Below are 18,142 nucleotides of genomic sequence, written 5' to 3'. Positions count from 1 at the left end.
GAGAAATGTCTGAAAATAACGAGAGCAAACAGCTCACTAAACTCTCAATGTGAAGGTTACATAAATCGTTAGCTTTTCCAACGAAAGAATATAGTTATTCGATTCGACCAAAAATTTACATACACCGCGAAGACTTTGATTAAGTTGTTAGGTATTTCCCTTTATTTTGAAGACCAAAACCGAAGCATGGCAATCTTCATCTTGGAAACCCCATCCTCAAAAGTTCATATTCCTGGGGGAAAGGTGTGAAATATTACAGCTTTTCTTCTGCTCTCTGGGCAGCGGGAAATGTTTTGATTTCGAACAAAACAAACGCCACGGGTGGAACGAAAAGGAAAGAAAAAAATACAGACAAACAGACAAAGACGGGGGTAAGGGGCCTTTCAAAAATATTCAAATCATTTTGAAATACGAGTCTGTATTTATTAGCGATTAGGTTTTGAGATGGGCAGCCGTGGGGACATCGAGATTATTGAAGATTTGAAATTTACTGTGAACATATGCAAATCGTCGTTAACAAATTTTCGAAAGTGTCAAAAAGGCTGGAGATGTCCAGCCTCTTAGAACAGATGCCTCCTCTCCGTGTGCCGTGTGTCCATTGAAAACTGATATCTTTATCTGTCCGGCGGACCGGCCATTCCTCCAAAATTCTTGTTAGCATCGTTCTTGAATTTATTCACGCAGTGGAAGGTGTTAAAAAAAAAAAAAATCGGCGATGGTATGGGATCACAGGTGAGCTTGGCGCACGCTAAAGTTCAACACTCGTGTGGGTCACCATACCGATCAATTGAAATGCTAATGCCGCCGTCAGCCGACAAGCAAAAGCCTTAAGTTGAAGTATTTAAATACAAAATGACAAATCGATGAATTATGAATCGAAATCTCAAGTTGCTGAGAGAACAAATGGAGTGAAAAATAAATAGATTCCAAATATTACTACATTCAAGTTCGATCGATTGAGAGCCACTGAAAAATGGGGCATTTTTGTGGCCTTAAACTTTTTTTCAAAAATACCATATTCACGAATATGCCCGCAATATTCTTGGGTAGCATCTTTGTATCTCATTTGATTTCAATATAGATTTCAAAATGCCCACCATTCCGCGTTCTTAATATGAATTAATACGATTCGAATGCTTTTGACTCTCTAGCTCGTTTTGTTTTTTTTTTTTTTGTTCTATTTAACAACAATTTATTGAACCATTCGGCCAGTGAGAATGGAGAAAGGAACGTTGTGAATATCATTGGTTTGGCTTATGAATAACGATATATTTCGATTTAAACTGTTGAAATATGAGAGCAGCTACAAAAAAAAAAAAAATGATACAAGAAATCAGAACTCAACAAATTCACTTAAGATAAGTTTATTGCCATGCCTTGCAGTTGTGTGTTGCACATGGCACGACAACTGCTGCCACTTTTGCCATGAAAGCCATGAAACTGCGAACGAGGCACGTTGTGCCAGCTGAAGTCGGAAAAGTCGGAAAGTCGGAAAAGTCGGGAAAGTCGGGAAATCGGGAGGAGAACTCGGGGTCTTGGAGTCACTCAGTTAGCAGCCGTGCGGCAAATGAAAATATTTATATACAGACTCGCACATTGAATCCTCCTTGGCTAACGGTAACGGTGCACTCTATGCAAACATCAGCGGTACGAATACAAGTACCAGGGTACTTGCAACATGATGATGAGCCGTCTGTTTTTTTTTTTTTTTTTTTTTCTTTTGCCGTCTTAGGCTTAGCCCAACTTAAGCTTAATCCCTATACTGATTATTCCCTGACACCGCACACGTGGCGTATGCGTAATCTGGCGCTAATTTTAATTAGGCCCCGAGGTGAACAGAAGTCGAGAACAACGGCGCAGATTAGGCGGGCAATCACTAGGCGTCTGCTTAATTAATTTATTACTGCTGCTGTTGCCGGCATGTTTGCCGCAGTTGCCGCAGTTGCTGCAGTTGATATTGTTGATGCGCAGAGATGTTGCCGCTGTTTTTGCTGCCGGCCAAAGCATTAATTGCTGTTTTAGTGGCTCAAGTTATGGCTACAGTCCAATGTCCTGGTTCTTTCCAGTTGCCGCCAGTTTTTGTATGCTAATAAATTCTATTATATTGTAGTTGGTACATAGCTGGATACATAGATGGCTCTGAAACAAATACCTTTTCAGTAGTATTTTTTTGTAAATGCCTAATTTCTGCATTCGTTCTAACAGTGTCTTGTTTGCGAATCTATTTGTGGCTCTTACCCCCAGAGCGTTGCCTTGATCACCTGTTTGATAAACCATTAAATGCCGGCCAAAGAACAACCTTCACCAATCGAGATTTTCAAAGTTTGCTGCTGTTGCTGTTGGCAGCCGCCTGTTGCTGATAATCTATCGTCGTCTATCAGCATGCATCATGTTGCAAGTGCAGCAACTGTTTGGGGCAAATGTTGCAAATACAACAACTTATAGTACTACTCGGTCGTCTGCAGTGATGCAGCTGCAGCAGCCGCAGCAGCAGCAAGCACATGCAGTCTGGTCTGCAGAGCCGAGATTTCCCGGCAATCATTCACTTTTAGCCATAGCATAATAACAATATTTCAACTAGTCGCAGTCGCCTGGCACGCGATCCATCTTTTCCAGACGCGCGGGGATTATATTTTCCATCTTTTTTCCATTCCATTTTCGAGACACAGAAGGAGGAGCGGTCGGTCAATGGCGCATAGAATTTCGATTTAATCGCGTTCGTTGCTGCCGCTGATGCTGCTGCTGCTGCTGCTGCTGCTCTGGCTGCAATTGCTGCTTTTGATCTGATCTAAGTTGCATTTAATAATCGTCGTCGTCTGAAGCAGCAGCGGCAGCAAGAAAACAGGCAAAACTGGCTGCGAATGCTGCAGATGCATTTTGCTGCATGTTGCTGCTGCATGTTGCTGCTGCTGCTGCTGTTGCTGCTGTCAACGTCAAAGTCAAGGCATTTGTTGCTGCTGCGCCTACATTCATATTTCAGCAATTAAAAATCTAATTGACAAATACTCGAGAGACAACGTGAAGGCAGCCGCAATCGCGACCAGACGAGTTCGAGTTCACAGTTGTTGCAGCTGCTCCACATGCAACATTCACTGTGCACACATCTCGCCTTAATAGAGATGTGTAGCATGTGGCCCTCGTGCGTGTTGCGTGTCCCCTTAATTGAATTAAATATGTTACACGTACATAAATGTGTTGCAATTATGCTAGCACTGAGGTAATTATATATATATATATATATATATTATATATATTTGCATAGCGAATTACATTTGTCTTTGCCATTTCAAGTTGATAAATTAAACTGCAAATGTATAGTTGGATCTATGTATGATATGCTCACGCGAACAGCGCCAGTCACAGCAGCATCACTCTACAATAATAATTCCAACCAGTTTTAATAACTTCATGCTCTCGTAGCAAATCCATATGATTTTTCGATTATTTCCCCTTATGTATGACACTGCTTGATTAGATGATCATGCATAGTTGTCACTGTACGAAGAGGGGGAGTTTCAGAAAAAAAAAAAAAACAAATGTACAGTTGAGCCCAGCTTAACGGCCGGCTGACTGCCATGATTGACCACCCGAAGCGTGCTCCATGCCCGATCTCTGAAAGAAAACGCCACTTGGAACAATAGGTGCACAATAGGATGGTGGGTCTAGACTTGTTGTGGGTGGGGTTTTCGATGGGCACGCGACCAAGACGAACGCAGGTCAGCACGTGTCCCACTAAGGTAAAAATACACAGATAGACCCTTTTGCATACATCAAATGCTAGTTGTGGCTATTTAGACTGCGACTTTAAGTGCACATTAATTATGCCAGAGAGCAACAGACCAACTTGTCATTAGCCATCGAGTGGGCAGCGTTGTTTAAGAAAGTGGGTCTACCTTGACCCACCACCCATTTGCACAGTGGAAAAAAAAATGGTAGTTGTATTCGTCAAATATACATATATATTTAGGAATTTAATGGTAGCTTCATCAAACATTTCTGCCAGTGCGCGCTTTTGTTTCAAGCTCAATGAAAACCAACTGCTTAATTAGGGAATAAAGCCATGAAAATGCTTTCAACACTTGAACTTCTTGGAACTTCAGCAGCTGTTTAGTTCGGGCGGTTATGGAAAATTGCTCAGCCATGTAATGGCTTGGCAAAACATGAAAAAAAATTACCATAATTTCATTTTAGTTCAGTGCGAGAAGGGTGCAGGCTATTTTGTTCTACTCACTGAGCTCATTAAGATAAGATTGGTGCCGAGAGGTGAAAGTGAAAGTGGGTCAAGGAAAATAAAAAAAATGAACAGAACAAGGACCCTAATTGAAATGCAATTTTTGGCAAGAATAGGTATAAAGTGTTCTATCTGTCTGTCCTGGATCTCTTTCGAAATCATTTTCCCAGCTTCTACTACCTGCTAAACATTTGAGTTCTACCTGAAAAGAGGCGTGAATGGGAAATCGAGACGAGAGATCCTTTTGCTTCTTTTGCTTTCCTCGCTTCCCTGTTATCGTGAGAAACGCCATCGTTGACAGGATGTTTTTAGTTGAGCTCTTCGCATATGCTATGCAATATTCCTATCACTTTACCCCCCTGCCAAATGAAAAAAAAACAAAAACCAAAACGCTGATATATCACACACCTGCACATGCGGCTGGTTTTCCGCTTTTCTTTGGGCCATTTGCATATACTTATGAGTAAGTATATATCCGTGCATTTGAGCCGCGGACGCATGTAACCGTGAAAACCCATTTTTCTTGTTCATTGACCAAAAAGCAACAACGAAAACATTTTTGCCATTGAGTTGTGGCCACAAAGTGCAGCCTGGACTCGGTCTTTTTGACTTGCTCATGGACTTTTGGCTCTTTCACTTGGCCACTTGACTCGAGCTGCTTACACTGAGCAAAACTAAGGCATCAATTAAATGTATGTTTACAAGCAGTGCACAGTTTACAATACATAAGTTATAACGCTAAGTTAAAGGGAAATCACGTAATCCTCTAATTCTAATTCTTGTCGATCTTGAGACTTGAAGACTAAGAATTGACCGATTTTCCAGCGTATTTTTTTTTTGTCTGTGATTAACGTTGACTCCATACCCAACCATAGCCACATCCACAGCCACATTCACATCCAATTCCCGCAGACTCTTCTTGGCCGTCTGTTGTAGTCAGTCACGAGTTATGACCAACTTGTTGATATTGCTGCCATTGTCAGTATGGTTGTTGTTACTGGAGGTACGCGTGCTGTCGGCTCAATGACAGACAAGAAAGCAATCGCAGTTCTTTGCTTGGAGAATCCAGCAGAGCTAGGGAATACACTATTTTACGAGCCAAGTATGCTGGAAAATAGTGTTACGACAACGGCGTTGAGATATGGCAAATGCATTTCGGATTCTATGGAACAGAGTTTTATCATAGTTTATGTAGCGGCAGTAAACAAAATGTGCCAAAACAATATACTAGTATTTGAATCATTTATTAAATCATTAAAATCGAAGCATGTTACACAGTGTATGATACTTGATTGTACCATCCATGTTCACCTTTTGCAATATATGTATGTATGCGCATTCGAGTGAGGGTATGGCAAACGGTAATCATAGTTTAGTTGGCAAACAAACAGGTGCCCTAATGTCAATAATGTTGCAGATGTTGCTGCTTTGCTGCCTTGCTGCTGTTCGTTGTCGTTTGTTGGGCTTAACTCGGCTCGCTTGTCATATGATGTTGACAAATTGCTAACACATTTTGGCCACATTTCGTTTTGGCCGGTACTTGTTGAACAACGTTTTCTTGTTAAGCATGCGCCATGACAAAAGTCGGTGGTAACATTCGATAGGGTATCATTATGTGTATTATGGGCATTGCAGATTTCTTTTCAAATTTCTAAAATAATTTAACATTATCTAGAATACTTTCTTGCTTATGATAATGCTAATATAACTTTAAATTCAAAGATTTTTCTGGTTTCTTTATTTTTTTTAAATCCCCGTTTTTTTTGTTGTACACAAGAGTATTTCAAGTTTTGAATCCATTTATGAAATTCGCGTTTGGCAATTCTCAGTTGGCGAACCTTTGGCAAGTTGGTCAAATTCTGATTGCTGCTTCTGTACATTGTTGCTGTTGTTGTGATTGCCTGCTTTTTAGCTACTGTTTTTTGCTACTGTTTTTTTTTTTGGCTTCCTATACTCTTTCCATTTCTTTTCCGATGGCATTGATGTTTCGCGACAAGAAATCGTGATTTTCGTTTGATCGTGATTTGTTGATTTGTCCGACTGTCATTATTGCGGTTGTCGTTTTGTCCAGTGTTTTGTTTCATCAAATCATTTTTGTTAATTGCCAGATCTTTGATTCTTTTCTAAATCCCATTGACCACACAAGACCGCATAATGTTGCTGAGGATAGTTTAGCGGGGGAAGGAAAAAAAAACTAAAGGAAATCCCTTTTTAGGAAAAATTATCCAACGCACACGCCCGTCTATGAAGAAATTCTCACAAAAACAAATCGGATTAAGCAAATATTTGCAACAATGTTTGAGGGAAATATGAGCAAAAGTATTGAATTTCATATGGGCCATTTGGAAACAGCACCTGTGTGGATTTCCCACGACTCCCACGAATGGGAAATGGATGTTGAAAATCTGGCGAGGGTGCCAGCGAAATGCGAATCAAATTGTGTTGATCGATATGTGAGAACCGGAGCGCATATCTTTTTGCATCCGCATACGAAGGGGCAGGTAGCAGTAGTCAAATATTCACATATTCCCGAATATCAACCCTCTACTATTTTATTTCCATTTACCTGTGACAGATCCTCAGCTAGACAACAGATGATGATGTTGATCGAGGGTGCGCAGAAGGGTTGATGGATCTGGATCTATGGGAATGAATAGATGCTGTTCCCCCCTATAAAACACTATATATATATATATGTTCCACCAACTTATTCAGCAAGTTAACGGACATGGGAATTTCCGTGGAAATGTGGAGCAGGGGCGGGAACCAAAATTTTGGGTTAGAAAATGGCCCAAGTTGTTGGTCTTTTTAATGGGTTAACTTCCGCAGAGGGGAATAGAAACCATGAGAAGCGGAAATCCTAGAATGTTTGATCAAAAAATATGACAAAGGCCACAAGAAGCAAGATTAGAAAGAGGTATATAAATATTGATTATTTCAATGAATAAAAAAAGTGCCTAATACTACTAATTAATCGATCCATACAAAGAATGTTCAAAAAACACCGAATCTTAGGCCTCATTTCTCAGTCCCATTATTATGCAAAACACAAATCGTTGCCAAAAATGAGATGTTTAGCAGCAGTGAGAGATGTTAAGAAGTTGGCTTGCCCAATTTTGTTGCAGACGAAATCGAGTCGAAGGGACGGAAAAAAAAAACTAAGAAAACCAGAAAGAAATGTTTGCTTTATTTTTGAACATTCGAGGCGGCTTTGTGTCTTTCATTTTAAGGGCGACCTTGCTCACCTTTCCCCACCTACCATCACCTGTCGATTCAATCGATTGCAACTCACGTTGACTTGTCATTTCCCCCGCCGCCGGCCGGCCTCCCAATTAGAAACACATAAAAATCAGAGAGCCAACAATGGCCGGTGCGTGGATTTGGAATTGCATTCATTAAAAACGAATAAAACGAAATAAACCCATTGGCTTTCTATAGAAAATCCTAATTGGGCAACAAAACCAAAGGGGGACAATTAAAAAATGAAAAGAAACAAAGCTAGGCGAAATGAAAAGAATAATGAAATGAATCGGATCGCATCGGATCCGAAAAGAAAAGAAAACAAAACAAAAAACAAAATAAATAAATAAATAAGTAAATACGCGCATAAATTCTAAATTCATTCGGGTTCTCCTTAAAGCATAGAAGAGCGGACAGTGCGCGCCGGCAATGTAAGGCACTAAGGCAAGTCCATAAAACTTTAATGCGAGAACTAGTGGAAGTCGATGAATCTGCATTATCAATTTACATTTTTTTTCCACTGATTCTTTCAACAGGGAAAAACTTTTAGCTCTCTGCATTAATTCAAATGGAAATCAAGGGAAACTGCGGAAAAACAAGGGAAATGAGCACGGAAAAAAGGAATAATTTCCATACTATTAACTTTAATTAAACTAGTTAAACTGAAATAAATGTAGAATTAAGCTTGCAAGATTGCTGTTGCAGCTGGAATAACAAAAAATTATTTACTTTAAATTAGGTCAATATTCAAACTTTATTTATTATAATTGACATTTTCTGTCTTTAAACGATAAATATAGGAAAATTGGGGGTAAACATTCACTTTAATTTCAATTAAATAAAATAAGATGAACTTCAATGATGATGATTTATTTGGAAAGAAAGAAAAGCCGCACAAATGGCACTGGAAAATGGGAAAATGAAATGAGGGGGGGTTGTGTAGGGGGATTGGCCAACGTTGACGGCAATGAATGGAAATTCGCCTCGGACTCTGGCTCAAAAGCTGGCTAATTGAGCCTGAGAACAATCCCAAGTGGGCCAACGCTGAACGGTAAACGATGGCTAAGGCTGTGCAAGTCGCTCTTTGGCAGCGAATATAAGTATATGATAAATCAATTGATGCCATGGACCCTCGGGCCTCAGTCTTTTGCATTAGCTCAAGCATGGCTTTTGTGTTTGAGTATCAGGTGTATGCATGGTCATGCCTAAATTCAATCCCGACTCGAGAATGCTCTAAACAACCCGGCTGCAATTCTCAACTATTATGATTTCCAAGTGAAATGCATTTAGGTGGATTCAAAGTCATTGTATTTATTATTCCCTGTTGTGAGGGTACAAGGCGAAATCGAAATAGCCTTTACAGCGATCTTTCAACGGAAACTTTCAATACGAATCGCAGATCACAATGATGGGGGGAGGTCCAAAGAGATGCACATATTTAAGCGCAAATACGACAGTTATTATTATTGTTGGCCAAGCAATTGCGGAGAATGCAATCAATTAATTGACAAACTGCACGATGATCGGCGCAGAAGTAAGTGAGATCGGGTAGAAGTTGAGAAGAAAAAAAAAACGTAAAGGAAAGATATGTGGCTAAGCAGCGACGATCAACTTTTTATTGGCTTTGCTTCGAACTGCGATCGTTTGCCGATACATGCACTGCGAGAAAATCCAGCCTGAAAGTAATACAAATTTATGGTGAGCACCTAAAATAGTTATTGAAACCATGTTTATATACTTAAGTACAGCTCTAAATTTATTTAGTTTTTACAAATATATAATACTTACTTTTTGAGTAGCATCTCATTTTTGAAGTGTGCACACTTAAGCTTACTTTGTGGGTATCCGTGTGTGTGTGTGCGTGTGTGTGTGTTGGCTGTGTCTCGCTTCGAACACGTCGTAATTGAAAAATAAAAGAAAATGTGCGAAAATCGCTAACGCATTTACTAGAAGACCCTCTCTTTAATTTTTTTTTGTCTTATTTCGATGTTTTTTTTTTTACTTTGTTTTTTACCTTAGAGCGAAGCGTGCGAACAATTTGCTGTCCATTCGATCCGCCTTTTCCTTGAGGCAACCAACCACAAGTGGCTAAGGGGAAGGGGGGGGCGGTGCATCCCGGAGGGGTGAGCGGGAAAACTCGAGTCTGGGATTTCGCATTTGCATTCGTAATTTGTATGCGTGCAGCGGGCACGAAATGAAAAACGTTGCGAGCTTTTGGCGCCTTTCGACTTGGTGGACGTGGTCGACATGGACACTTTGCCACCTGAGTCTGGCCGACGAAAACAACCACCCCCCCCCCCCCCCCACCAACGCGGTTGCCTGATAAAATTTCCTTATTAAATAACGGTCACAATCGATCGCTTGCCAAAATGCGAATTCTCTCACATGACCAATTGAGGGGCTTAAAAATCAGCAGCTGGGAATATTATTAGAAATCATGGCAGCAGCGATAAGCACAAGTTTCTTTCCACAAGTTTCGAACAAAAATCATAATTTACGCCGAAAAAAAAATTAGTATTTTATTTACAACAATTATAGTATTGGTACAAATGCATATTGGCGTACAACGTTGAGTTTGTTGGAAAATTTCCAATAAAGTGGCATTCCAGCCTAGAAATGTTAAATTTTGGCCAAAATTATTGATGTTACCAAAAATGCAAAAATTTTCGAAAAAAAATTTATCTTTTAAATCGGTAAAAAAAAATGATAGGGATAGTTAGCGTTGCTAATAAGCTGCACAAAACAGTAATTCTTTAAGTTCTGCGATTATTTTCAGGCGAGTAATGACTAAAGTCCCCAAGAAGGTTTTAATAATTTTTGACAAAAATTTGTATTCCAATTTAACGCCCAAAAATAGTCAGTTTTTTTACTACAACTTTGAAAATAGTTGTCCAAATGTAGAATGCCATACATCGTTGAATTCGTCAGGGAATTTTCTATCCAGCTGCAATCAAGCCTTGAAATGTAAAATTTTGTCCATTTTTCGCAAAAATTAATGATGTTACCCCTTATCAAAAATGCAAAAATTGGCAAAAAAAAAAAATTTTTTTTTTCTGCAAAAAACTGATAGGAATTATTAGCGTTGTTAATTAGCTGCACAGAACACTGATTCTTTTAGCGCTTTAGACAAAAATGGCTTGTAGAATATTAATTTTTTATTTACAGAAAACTCATACAAAATTTCAACAAATTGATTTACTTGCTTTTCGCTATGCTATATTCCTTGATTGAGCACTTTTCCAATGGTAGAGGTTTAAAGACGCGGCTTAAATTGCCGGCAGATAGACAACTTCATTAGAAAACGCGGGGTATATTTGCATGGGAAATGTCCAGTAGAAGGGTGGTGGGGGGGAGGTGGGCATGAGGAATGGTAAGGGGGGCAGCTGGTGGTGGTGGCAATCAAGCTGGTAGTCAGGGGCATCAAAAGCCCGCATCGATCACGAAACCACTTTTTGGACCAGTGCCAATGGCGACTGCGGAGTCACTAGTCACTCGTCACCAAGTGAATTTGCGGCGCCTCTTTTTCCAGCGATTTTCCAGCTTAGTGCCCCATGCCCCTTGCCATCCACACCCCCCCCCCCTCTTCCCCCTTTACCCCACACCCGGCGACTGGCCACCCGCCCATGTGGACGTCTAGGTAACAGTAATTTGGTGTCTTTCTTGTTCTTGCGCGCCGGCAATCACACCTATGGGAATGTCTCTAACACATGTCCAAACGTCTATACCATGATCATTACCAGCTGGCAATGATCATGATCAGCAGAACGCAGTGGGATTCCAGCATGCACTTTGGACAACATATTAGAGATCCCATACCAACCCATACCATACCATACCATACCATCCCATCGCAACCTCAAGTTCTCTGGCCCGTCGCATCATTAAAAATTTATCAGTTGATTGGAAAATTATAATTCTTTGCCTTTACGCTTTAGCAGCGCTATGATTTTTACAAGTCCACCTCTTTTGCCATCTCATCTTCCATCGTTCCTTATTTTTTTTTCCCATTCGCAATTGTGCCCGCTGTTATGTAATAACTCCCCGTAACTGCCCTCTTATCATCCGCCTGTGTCTGGTGTTGTTTCTATTTCTTATGGTCACATTTAATAACTGACTGACGAACTAACTAACTGACTAACTGACTGACTGACTGACTGACTGACTAACTGAATGGCTGACTGACTGACTGACTCATGGCGCTGCTCTGATGGATGCACTGCACCAATCCGATCCGAGCCGATCCGATGCCATCCTATCCAATCTGATCCTAGACCCCACTGGTTCCCCACTCCCCCAACGCACAGCACATCGGAAAATCGCTTTCTTTGCTTTGCTTTTGATCGGTGTTGCTGCTTTTTATTTGCAAGCCATAAAGAGTATATTCGACAAGATGGTAACTTTATCCGTTGAAATAAACCAAATATGTAAACTAATACTTCAGCGCAAAACAAACGCACTTGTGGATGGTTTGGCTTGGAAATCTGCGAATGAAAAACTCTTTCTACAGGATATCACCATGTCGATCCAGTCGGTGTTTGGCATTATTTTTTATGCGCTGGCTTCTCCACTTAGTTCCAGATGCGGAAATAAATGCACTTGAATTCCTCAACTTGTTACATAAATCGTAATTTTCTATAGACTTGTTCTATATCTAATGTATATTGCATTATTCGCTACTCGTTTTCTCCCAGTTGTTTCTCTTTCTGTTTTTTTTTTTTTGTTGCTTTTCATTATTATTATTATTACTATTATTTTTATTTTATGATCGCTTATCTTCTTCGGAGTCTTCTGCTGGTGCTGCTGATTTTCGCTACCGAAGCTGCGGAGCTGCGAAGATTTGACCGCGCCAGGTTGAGAGTCAAGTCAACTTGGGGCAACTCAAGTCGGAATATATGAATGTCTGAATGTCTGGATGTCTGGGGGGGGGTTTACTCCGTTCCCCTTGTTCGTATACCCATTCTCGCGCACTTGAACTTCCTGCATGACCAAGGCCTCCGGGAGATCAGCAGATCATGTGAACTTTTATGGCCATCATCGGTCATTACTCGTCTTGGTTGCAATTAGGCATCTTAGCGGTATAGTTCTCGACGCCGCCAGTCCTCTTAATTCATTCGTTTTTTTTGTTTTTTTTGTTTTGCACCCATGAAATGCAAATAAAATAAAGCACATTATTAGTATTAGTAAGTTGTGGGAATTATTTTGGACTCATCTCAGTCTCATTTCTTGCAGGAATTATTTTGGACTCATCTCAGTCGCATTTCTTGCAGGAATTATTTTGGACTCATCTCAGTCTCATTTCTTGCAGCTATGTGCAGCTAGTTCAGTGCATATTTCATGTTATTTAAATGCCTGCCCAGGCTCCATCAAATATTTGTTTAACCTGACCCCATTCTTGGGCCTTCGTATCCATCCTATCGCGCAGCTCACATGCCTAAACGTTTCTTAGAGACCTGCGAAATTCCACATGTGACAATTCAGCATTCAGCAGATGCCACGATGGTGAGATGGCTCCAAATGGAATAGCAAAGTTGACTAAAAGCCTGTCAATCGCTGATGTTGCGTGGAAAAAGAAAAAACACTGAACGCAATATTCGGATATTTCTCTGACATACAAAAATAACTCAGCAATTGTTCGTTTATATAATAATGCAAGATTATATAGAGCCTGGCCTATAAATTTTGAATCATATCTCTAATTTCTGAAGAAGATTTGCTACTTCAATTTTGTTCACTGCCTCGAATGGTTTTTGGGCTGATGTCCTATGCAGTAGAGGCCCGAATCTCTGGCAAGCAATTAGCAAGGCAGGGCCCAGAAGAAAGATCACCGCAAGACCACGGTCGGGGGCACCAATTGCAATTGAAGAAAAGGGGCAGCATGGAATAGGAGCCCAGAAGGAAAAGCGGCGAACAGGGGTGACTGAGTGGAAGACAGACGACAGAAGCGGGATTTATCAGAGACAGAAGACTGAGCTTTGTGAGATGGAGATGGAGAAAAGCAATTCTGCGGCTGACGGTTTTCGCAGAAAATTACAACTTGCGGGTAAACAAAGTCAACTGCCGGCAGTTGATGGTGGCTCAATGGTAATGGTGGCTAGCGTGGTAAGAAAGGAGGCGAGGGCTGACTAGAAGAATTGCCGCTGAAGCCACACGCCAAAAGCCAGCCCACAAGCCTCTGGCCCACAGCTCTCTGCTTTTCTTTTGTTTTTTCCTACTCATCGTTGTTTCTTTTTGTTTTTTTTTCTTTCGTTTTCTACTGCCGGACTCCATGTGGAGTGGAGTGGATGTTTCTGCGGATTTGGATGTGGGTGCGCAATTATGCCGCCAGAGCAACTGAGCAGCCATAAATTTTCTTATCAGCGCCGGGCCAAAAAGACAGGAGCGGTTTGGAGTGGTTTTTAAAATCACTAAGGAATCACTAAGAGTTTGAAAAACCCAATTTAAGTGGGCTATGCTTTTTTTACCTTAACGCTCACATATTGCACACACACCCAGACTTAAATCTACACTTTGTTAAAAAAAAAAATTAATAAAAACAAAATGGATAAGGTGAAGATGATACCTACCAATGATGGCGAACCAAGGGATTATCCGCTCGACGAGGATTTTCATCTGCTGCGCGATCTGGGCGACTGTCACAAGGCGAATCTGGCGGACATCGATATCATAGCGCGAACGACCACCAAATGTCAGTTGGGAGGAGAGCAGATGATTTCGCCAGGCTATCAGAGGTTAGGCCCTTCCTTGGATCGAGTACCAGATGATGAGGAAACCGACTCACAGGAGGAGGAGATGGAAATACTGCCATGCGGAATGGGCGAGGAGGGCATAACCACCGATGAGGAGACAAAAACCCTGATTACCATTCAGGGTCTGGACGAGATATTGAAAAGAATCGATATATTGCGTAGTCAACTCCGCAGGAATCAGCAATTGGAGGATATTAGCCAACCATCGGTAATGCCAGAGGATCCGATCTCCTGCAGTGGCCTGAATGCGAAGCAATCGGAGATACGGTGCATTCAACGTGCCCAGCATCACATTCAGTGCCAACTAACCGAACTCCTGTGCCGCTACGATGCCCTCCGGAATATGTTGCGCAGTTTGGGCGAAACGTGGACGTGTCTAGAGCGACGAATTGCCGATATTCGGGGACAGAACCGCGTCCACTTGGCCTGGACTGAGGAGTGCGCCAACGATCTAAGCAACTGCCAGCAGAGACATCGCTCCTTGGCCGCCGTCAAGCTTACCAAAAAGATGGCCCTGCTCGTGACCAAAACGAATATGTCCAGTGGCTTTCGCTATAGCCGTCGATATCTACGACATGCCCTGATCGCTCGACATATCAACGACTTTCGCTACGAGATCGCCGAGTTGAAGGTTTTAAGCGAGGAAATTTTCTCCGAAATCGATGGGCGACTGGACCAGATCAAGATGAAGGCTCAACGATTCGGAGTCGTATTCTCGACCACGCCGCGTCAATCCAATCTAATCGCCGATGGAACTGGCAACACTGAGCTAACCGAGCTAACTGATGCCACCGAAACGTTCACCGTTCCAAGGAGCAATAATCCAAAATAACAATTTCAAGGGCACATAGAGAAAGCACATTATCATTAGGAAATAAAATAGGAAAATCATTAAGTTATAATAAGAGCAAAGAAAAATAAATACAAAAATGTAAAATGCAAACCGAATACGCGGGCAAAAGTGCGCTCCTGTGCTGGGATAAAAAAAAAAAGAAAAAAATAGTGCTAGTGGGAGGCAGCAGGCTGGCGGAGTGGAAAATGGGAAAGCGAAAGAGACGAAGTATGAAGAATGAAGAAAAGAAAAACAAAATGAGCCACCAGCACATGGGTAGTACATCATTTCGGACTTTATCAGCAAAACAGGCAGCCGAGCAGCGCGCGCGTGGGCAGCTCCAGAGTGGAATTCCGATGCCGCCAACGCTTCCCCGGCAGCAACAAAGCAGCAGCAGCAGCAGCAGCAGTCGCAGCAGCAGCAACAACAGCAGCAACAACTGCAATTGCAACTTAATTGAGGCTTGTCTATGCAGTCGTAGCCAAAAGTAACTGCGGTTGCTACTCGCTCTATCTTTTCGCTGTTGTATACAGATACACGCGTGTGTGTGTGTGTGTGTGTTAGCCATCTCATGTCGCCCATTGCGAACTTGATGCCTCGCTGCCCCAGTGCCTTGATGCTCCACAGACGACCAGACAGCAGCAACAACGGCAACATATACACATACCATACAAACATAAATACCCACTATATAATAGCGTACTGAGGGCGTTGAGGCAGCAACATGCCATCCAGTGGCTGAGGGAAGTGGCCGGGATGAGGGGGCGTTGGGGCGATGGGCTGATGGTTTGCAGAATCAGCAAGCGAAGCCATCATCATGGCCACCACCAAAACCGACCGAAAATCAACTACCCTGCAGCTATTGAACAGTGGGCACTACTACAAGACAAACAGGATAAGAAATATATTCCATATACTGATGAAAGTGATATGCATACAACTATATAATAGTACTAGATTTACTAACATATATAGTGATGATGATTTTTACTCGAGCAAATGAAGTTTTGGGCCCACCGTGGCTGGAACAATTTAAGCTCATTCACTTGCCGCTGATTGCTGCTGGCAGTTGTTGCTGCTGTTGCTGCTGTTGGAGCTGTTGGTGCTGTCAGTGGTGGCTGCTTCTCCTGGCTTGTTGTCTAGCAAATTCACAAGTTCAAGACCAAGAGCGCGGCAAAGTTGCTGGGTCTGGCTGTTGCATGTTGCTGCTGTTGCGGCTGTGCCCGGCAATACATGCAACCAAATTGCATGCAATGCACAATGCACTTATCTAAGATGTGGCAAATGCAGTGGGTGATGTCTGAGCTGGCAAGGATTGGGGCATTCGAGAGCTGAATAAGGAAGGGTACGGAATTGGGAAATGAGGGGGCGGAATGAAGCGTGTGGCAATTGCCAGTGCAATTTGCATTTTGCATTTCGCACCGGGCGTTGTCAAATGGCCATCCTCGCAAAATGGGGAATGGCTTTTTAATGGCCACAATGTGGGTTAAGTCCAGCTCGGAAAGAGCTCTAATAGATCGAGCTCTTTAGCTAGCAACGAACCCGTAGAGCCGAGCCGAGCTGACAGCCACCAAGGGTAGACAATAATCCATTGAATTGAACGCTGGCAACGCAACGCGGAACCATTGCTCCAAAGGCCGCCAGGCGTTGAGGGTGGGCAGCAAAATCTCATTTGCCAGCCAGAAATTTATGGCCCGGCCAAAACTGCCAACTTGCATGTCAATAGAACATCACTCTTTGGCATGGGAACTAAAAGAGTTATGAAGACGGAATACGGACAATGGTCCCAAAGTTGGATTAGCTCCTACATAGTTGTAGTCAGCTCGATGAACTTCAAAGAGTGGCATGCTTAAGTGGCATGCTCACTCACTTGCAATTGTATATTTTGGGTATGCTGTATTTTGCAATCGAACATTTTTAAATTGCTAAATGTATTGCGTCGCATTTCCATTTAGGTTGTGCAGGCGAAGCTTCACTGTGTTTCCTAGTACCTACATGAGTAACCCAAGTTGGCAACCTGGAAATTCCCTTTCGATGCGTCTGCATTCCTGGCTGAATTTGATTTTGGCTCTCCAATGATTTATTATGGTTACATCTAATTAAAACGGTTCTGCAGTGCGATGATGGCCAAGGCTGCAAACATGGCCCGACGTAATGAAGCTAAATGTTCCGCACTACGGTCAATTGGTATTGACCATAAGGCAAGGAGAAGAGATGATGATGAGACCAAAACTCCGACTAAGACTTTTAGCTTAGGCTATGGCCAAAGTGGCTGCACCGAGAGAAAAATGTATTTACAAGCAATGGAAAGAAACCGCATAAAAAATATATTGACATGATTTATATTTATTTCTTGACCTTGAATTGCTTTTATTCCAATAGAAGTATTTCAAATTTTTAACGGCTTTACTTTCGTTTTACGCCTGAAGTTTTCTAAAAAATGCATAACACATCGTATTGTATTATGTAAAAATGGCAAACATTTTTCCTTGTGCTTTCTTTGCTTGTCCATCGGCTTGTTTTTGTATTTCGCTGCAGCTACACAACGATGGCAAAGAAGAAGTCAATTAAGCCAAACGCTAAAAGGCCACGAAAGATAAATGACAAATGACGTGTCTTAAACTGTGCTCAGTATACCCATCTTTAACCAAAGAGAACGCAGATCGCAACTCGCAACTCTTTCGTATTCCATCCACTGTGGCCGTGTGTAATTTCCAGCAAAGAAATATCGCACAACAAGTGCAAATGCAATTAGTCGCGGGCTTTATTTGTTTAAAACGAATGCCGACGACTCGCACTGACAAACACGATCACCGACAAGCATACATCCATATGTACATCCATATGTACATATAGTGATCAAGATGATCTAGCTATTCCGATCCTCGCCTTCCTCTTCCTGGAACTTGTTGCATTCGGATCAAAAGCAGCAGGCAGCATGTTGCAACTGCTACTTCTCTTCGTCATTGGACCAACATTTAGATGCCTTATAATTGCTCCAATGATTTTCGCTGTATTTGGCCTGCTCAGCCCATTAAGATGGCTCAAATGCCCGGCTGTCTGTCTCCTGTTTCCATTGCACTTGTAATGGTG

The 18,142-nt window shown here is 41.9% G+C and overlaps 1 protein-coding gene and 1 long non-coding RNA gene across 2 annotated transcripts in view; both read left to right on the top strand.

Annotated features, from left to right (window-relative positions):
* The window catches only part of lncRNA:CR44833 (long non-coding RNA:CR44833), a 107,223-nt gene that overhangs the window by 88,783 nt on the left and 298 nt on the right, over nucleotides 1–18,142 (top strand). The window lies entirely within an intron of this gene.
* CG15468 (uncharacterized protein) lies at nucleotides 13,958–15,157 on the top strand. Its single transcript, NM_131972.2, has one exon. The coding sequence runs from the start codon at nucleotides 14,009–14,011 to the stop codon at nucleotides 15,047–15,049; it is 1,041 nt and encodes a 346-aa protein (NP_572200.2). The 5' UTR covers nucleotides 13,958–14,008; the 3' UTR covers nucleotides 15,050–15,157.

Source organism: Drosophila melanogaster, chromosome X, assembly GCF_000001215.4.
Source record: "Drosophila melanogaster chromosome X".
NCBI classification, from domain to species: domain Eukaryota; kingdom Metazoa; phylum Arthropoda; class Insecta; order Diptera; family Drosophilidae; genus Drosophila; species Drosophila melanogaster.
The sequence above is the reverse complement of the archived record's forward strand: the minus strand, read 5'-3'. Positions and strand labels throughout refer to the sequence as shown.

Bases quoted from the DNA above. Each gene is read 5' to 3' on its own strand.
- CG15468 (NM_131972.2), top strand. From the start codon at position 14,009: ATGGATAAGGTGAAGATGATACCTACCAATGATGGCGAACCAAGGGAT.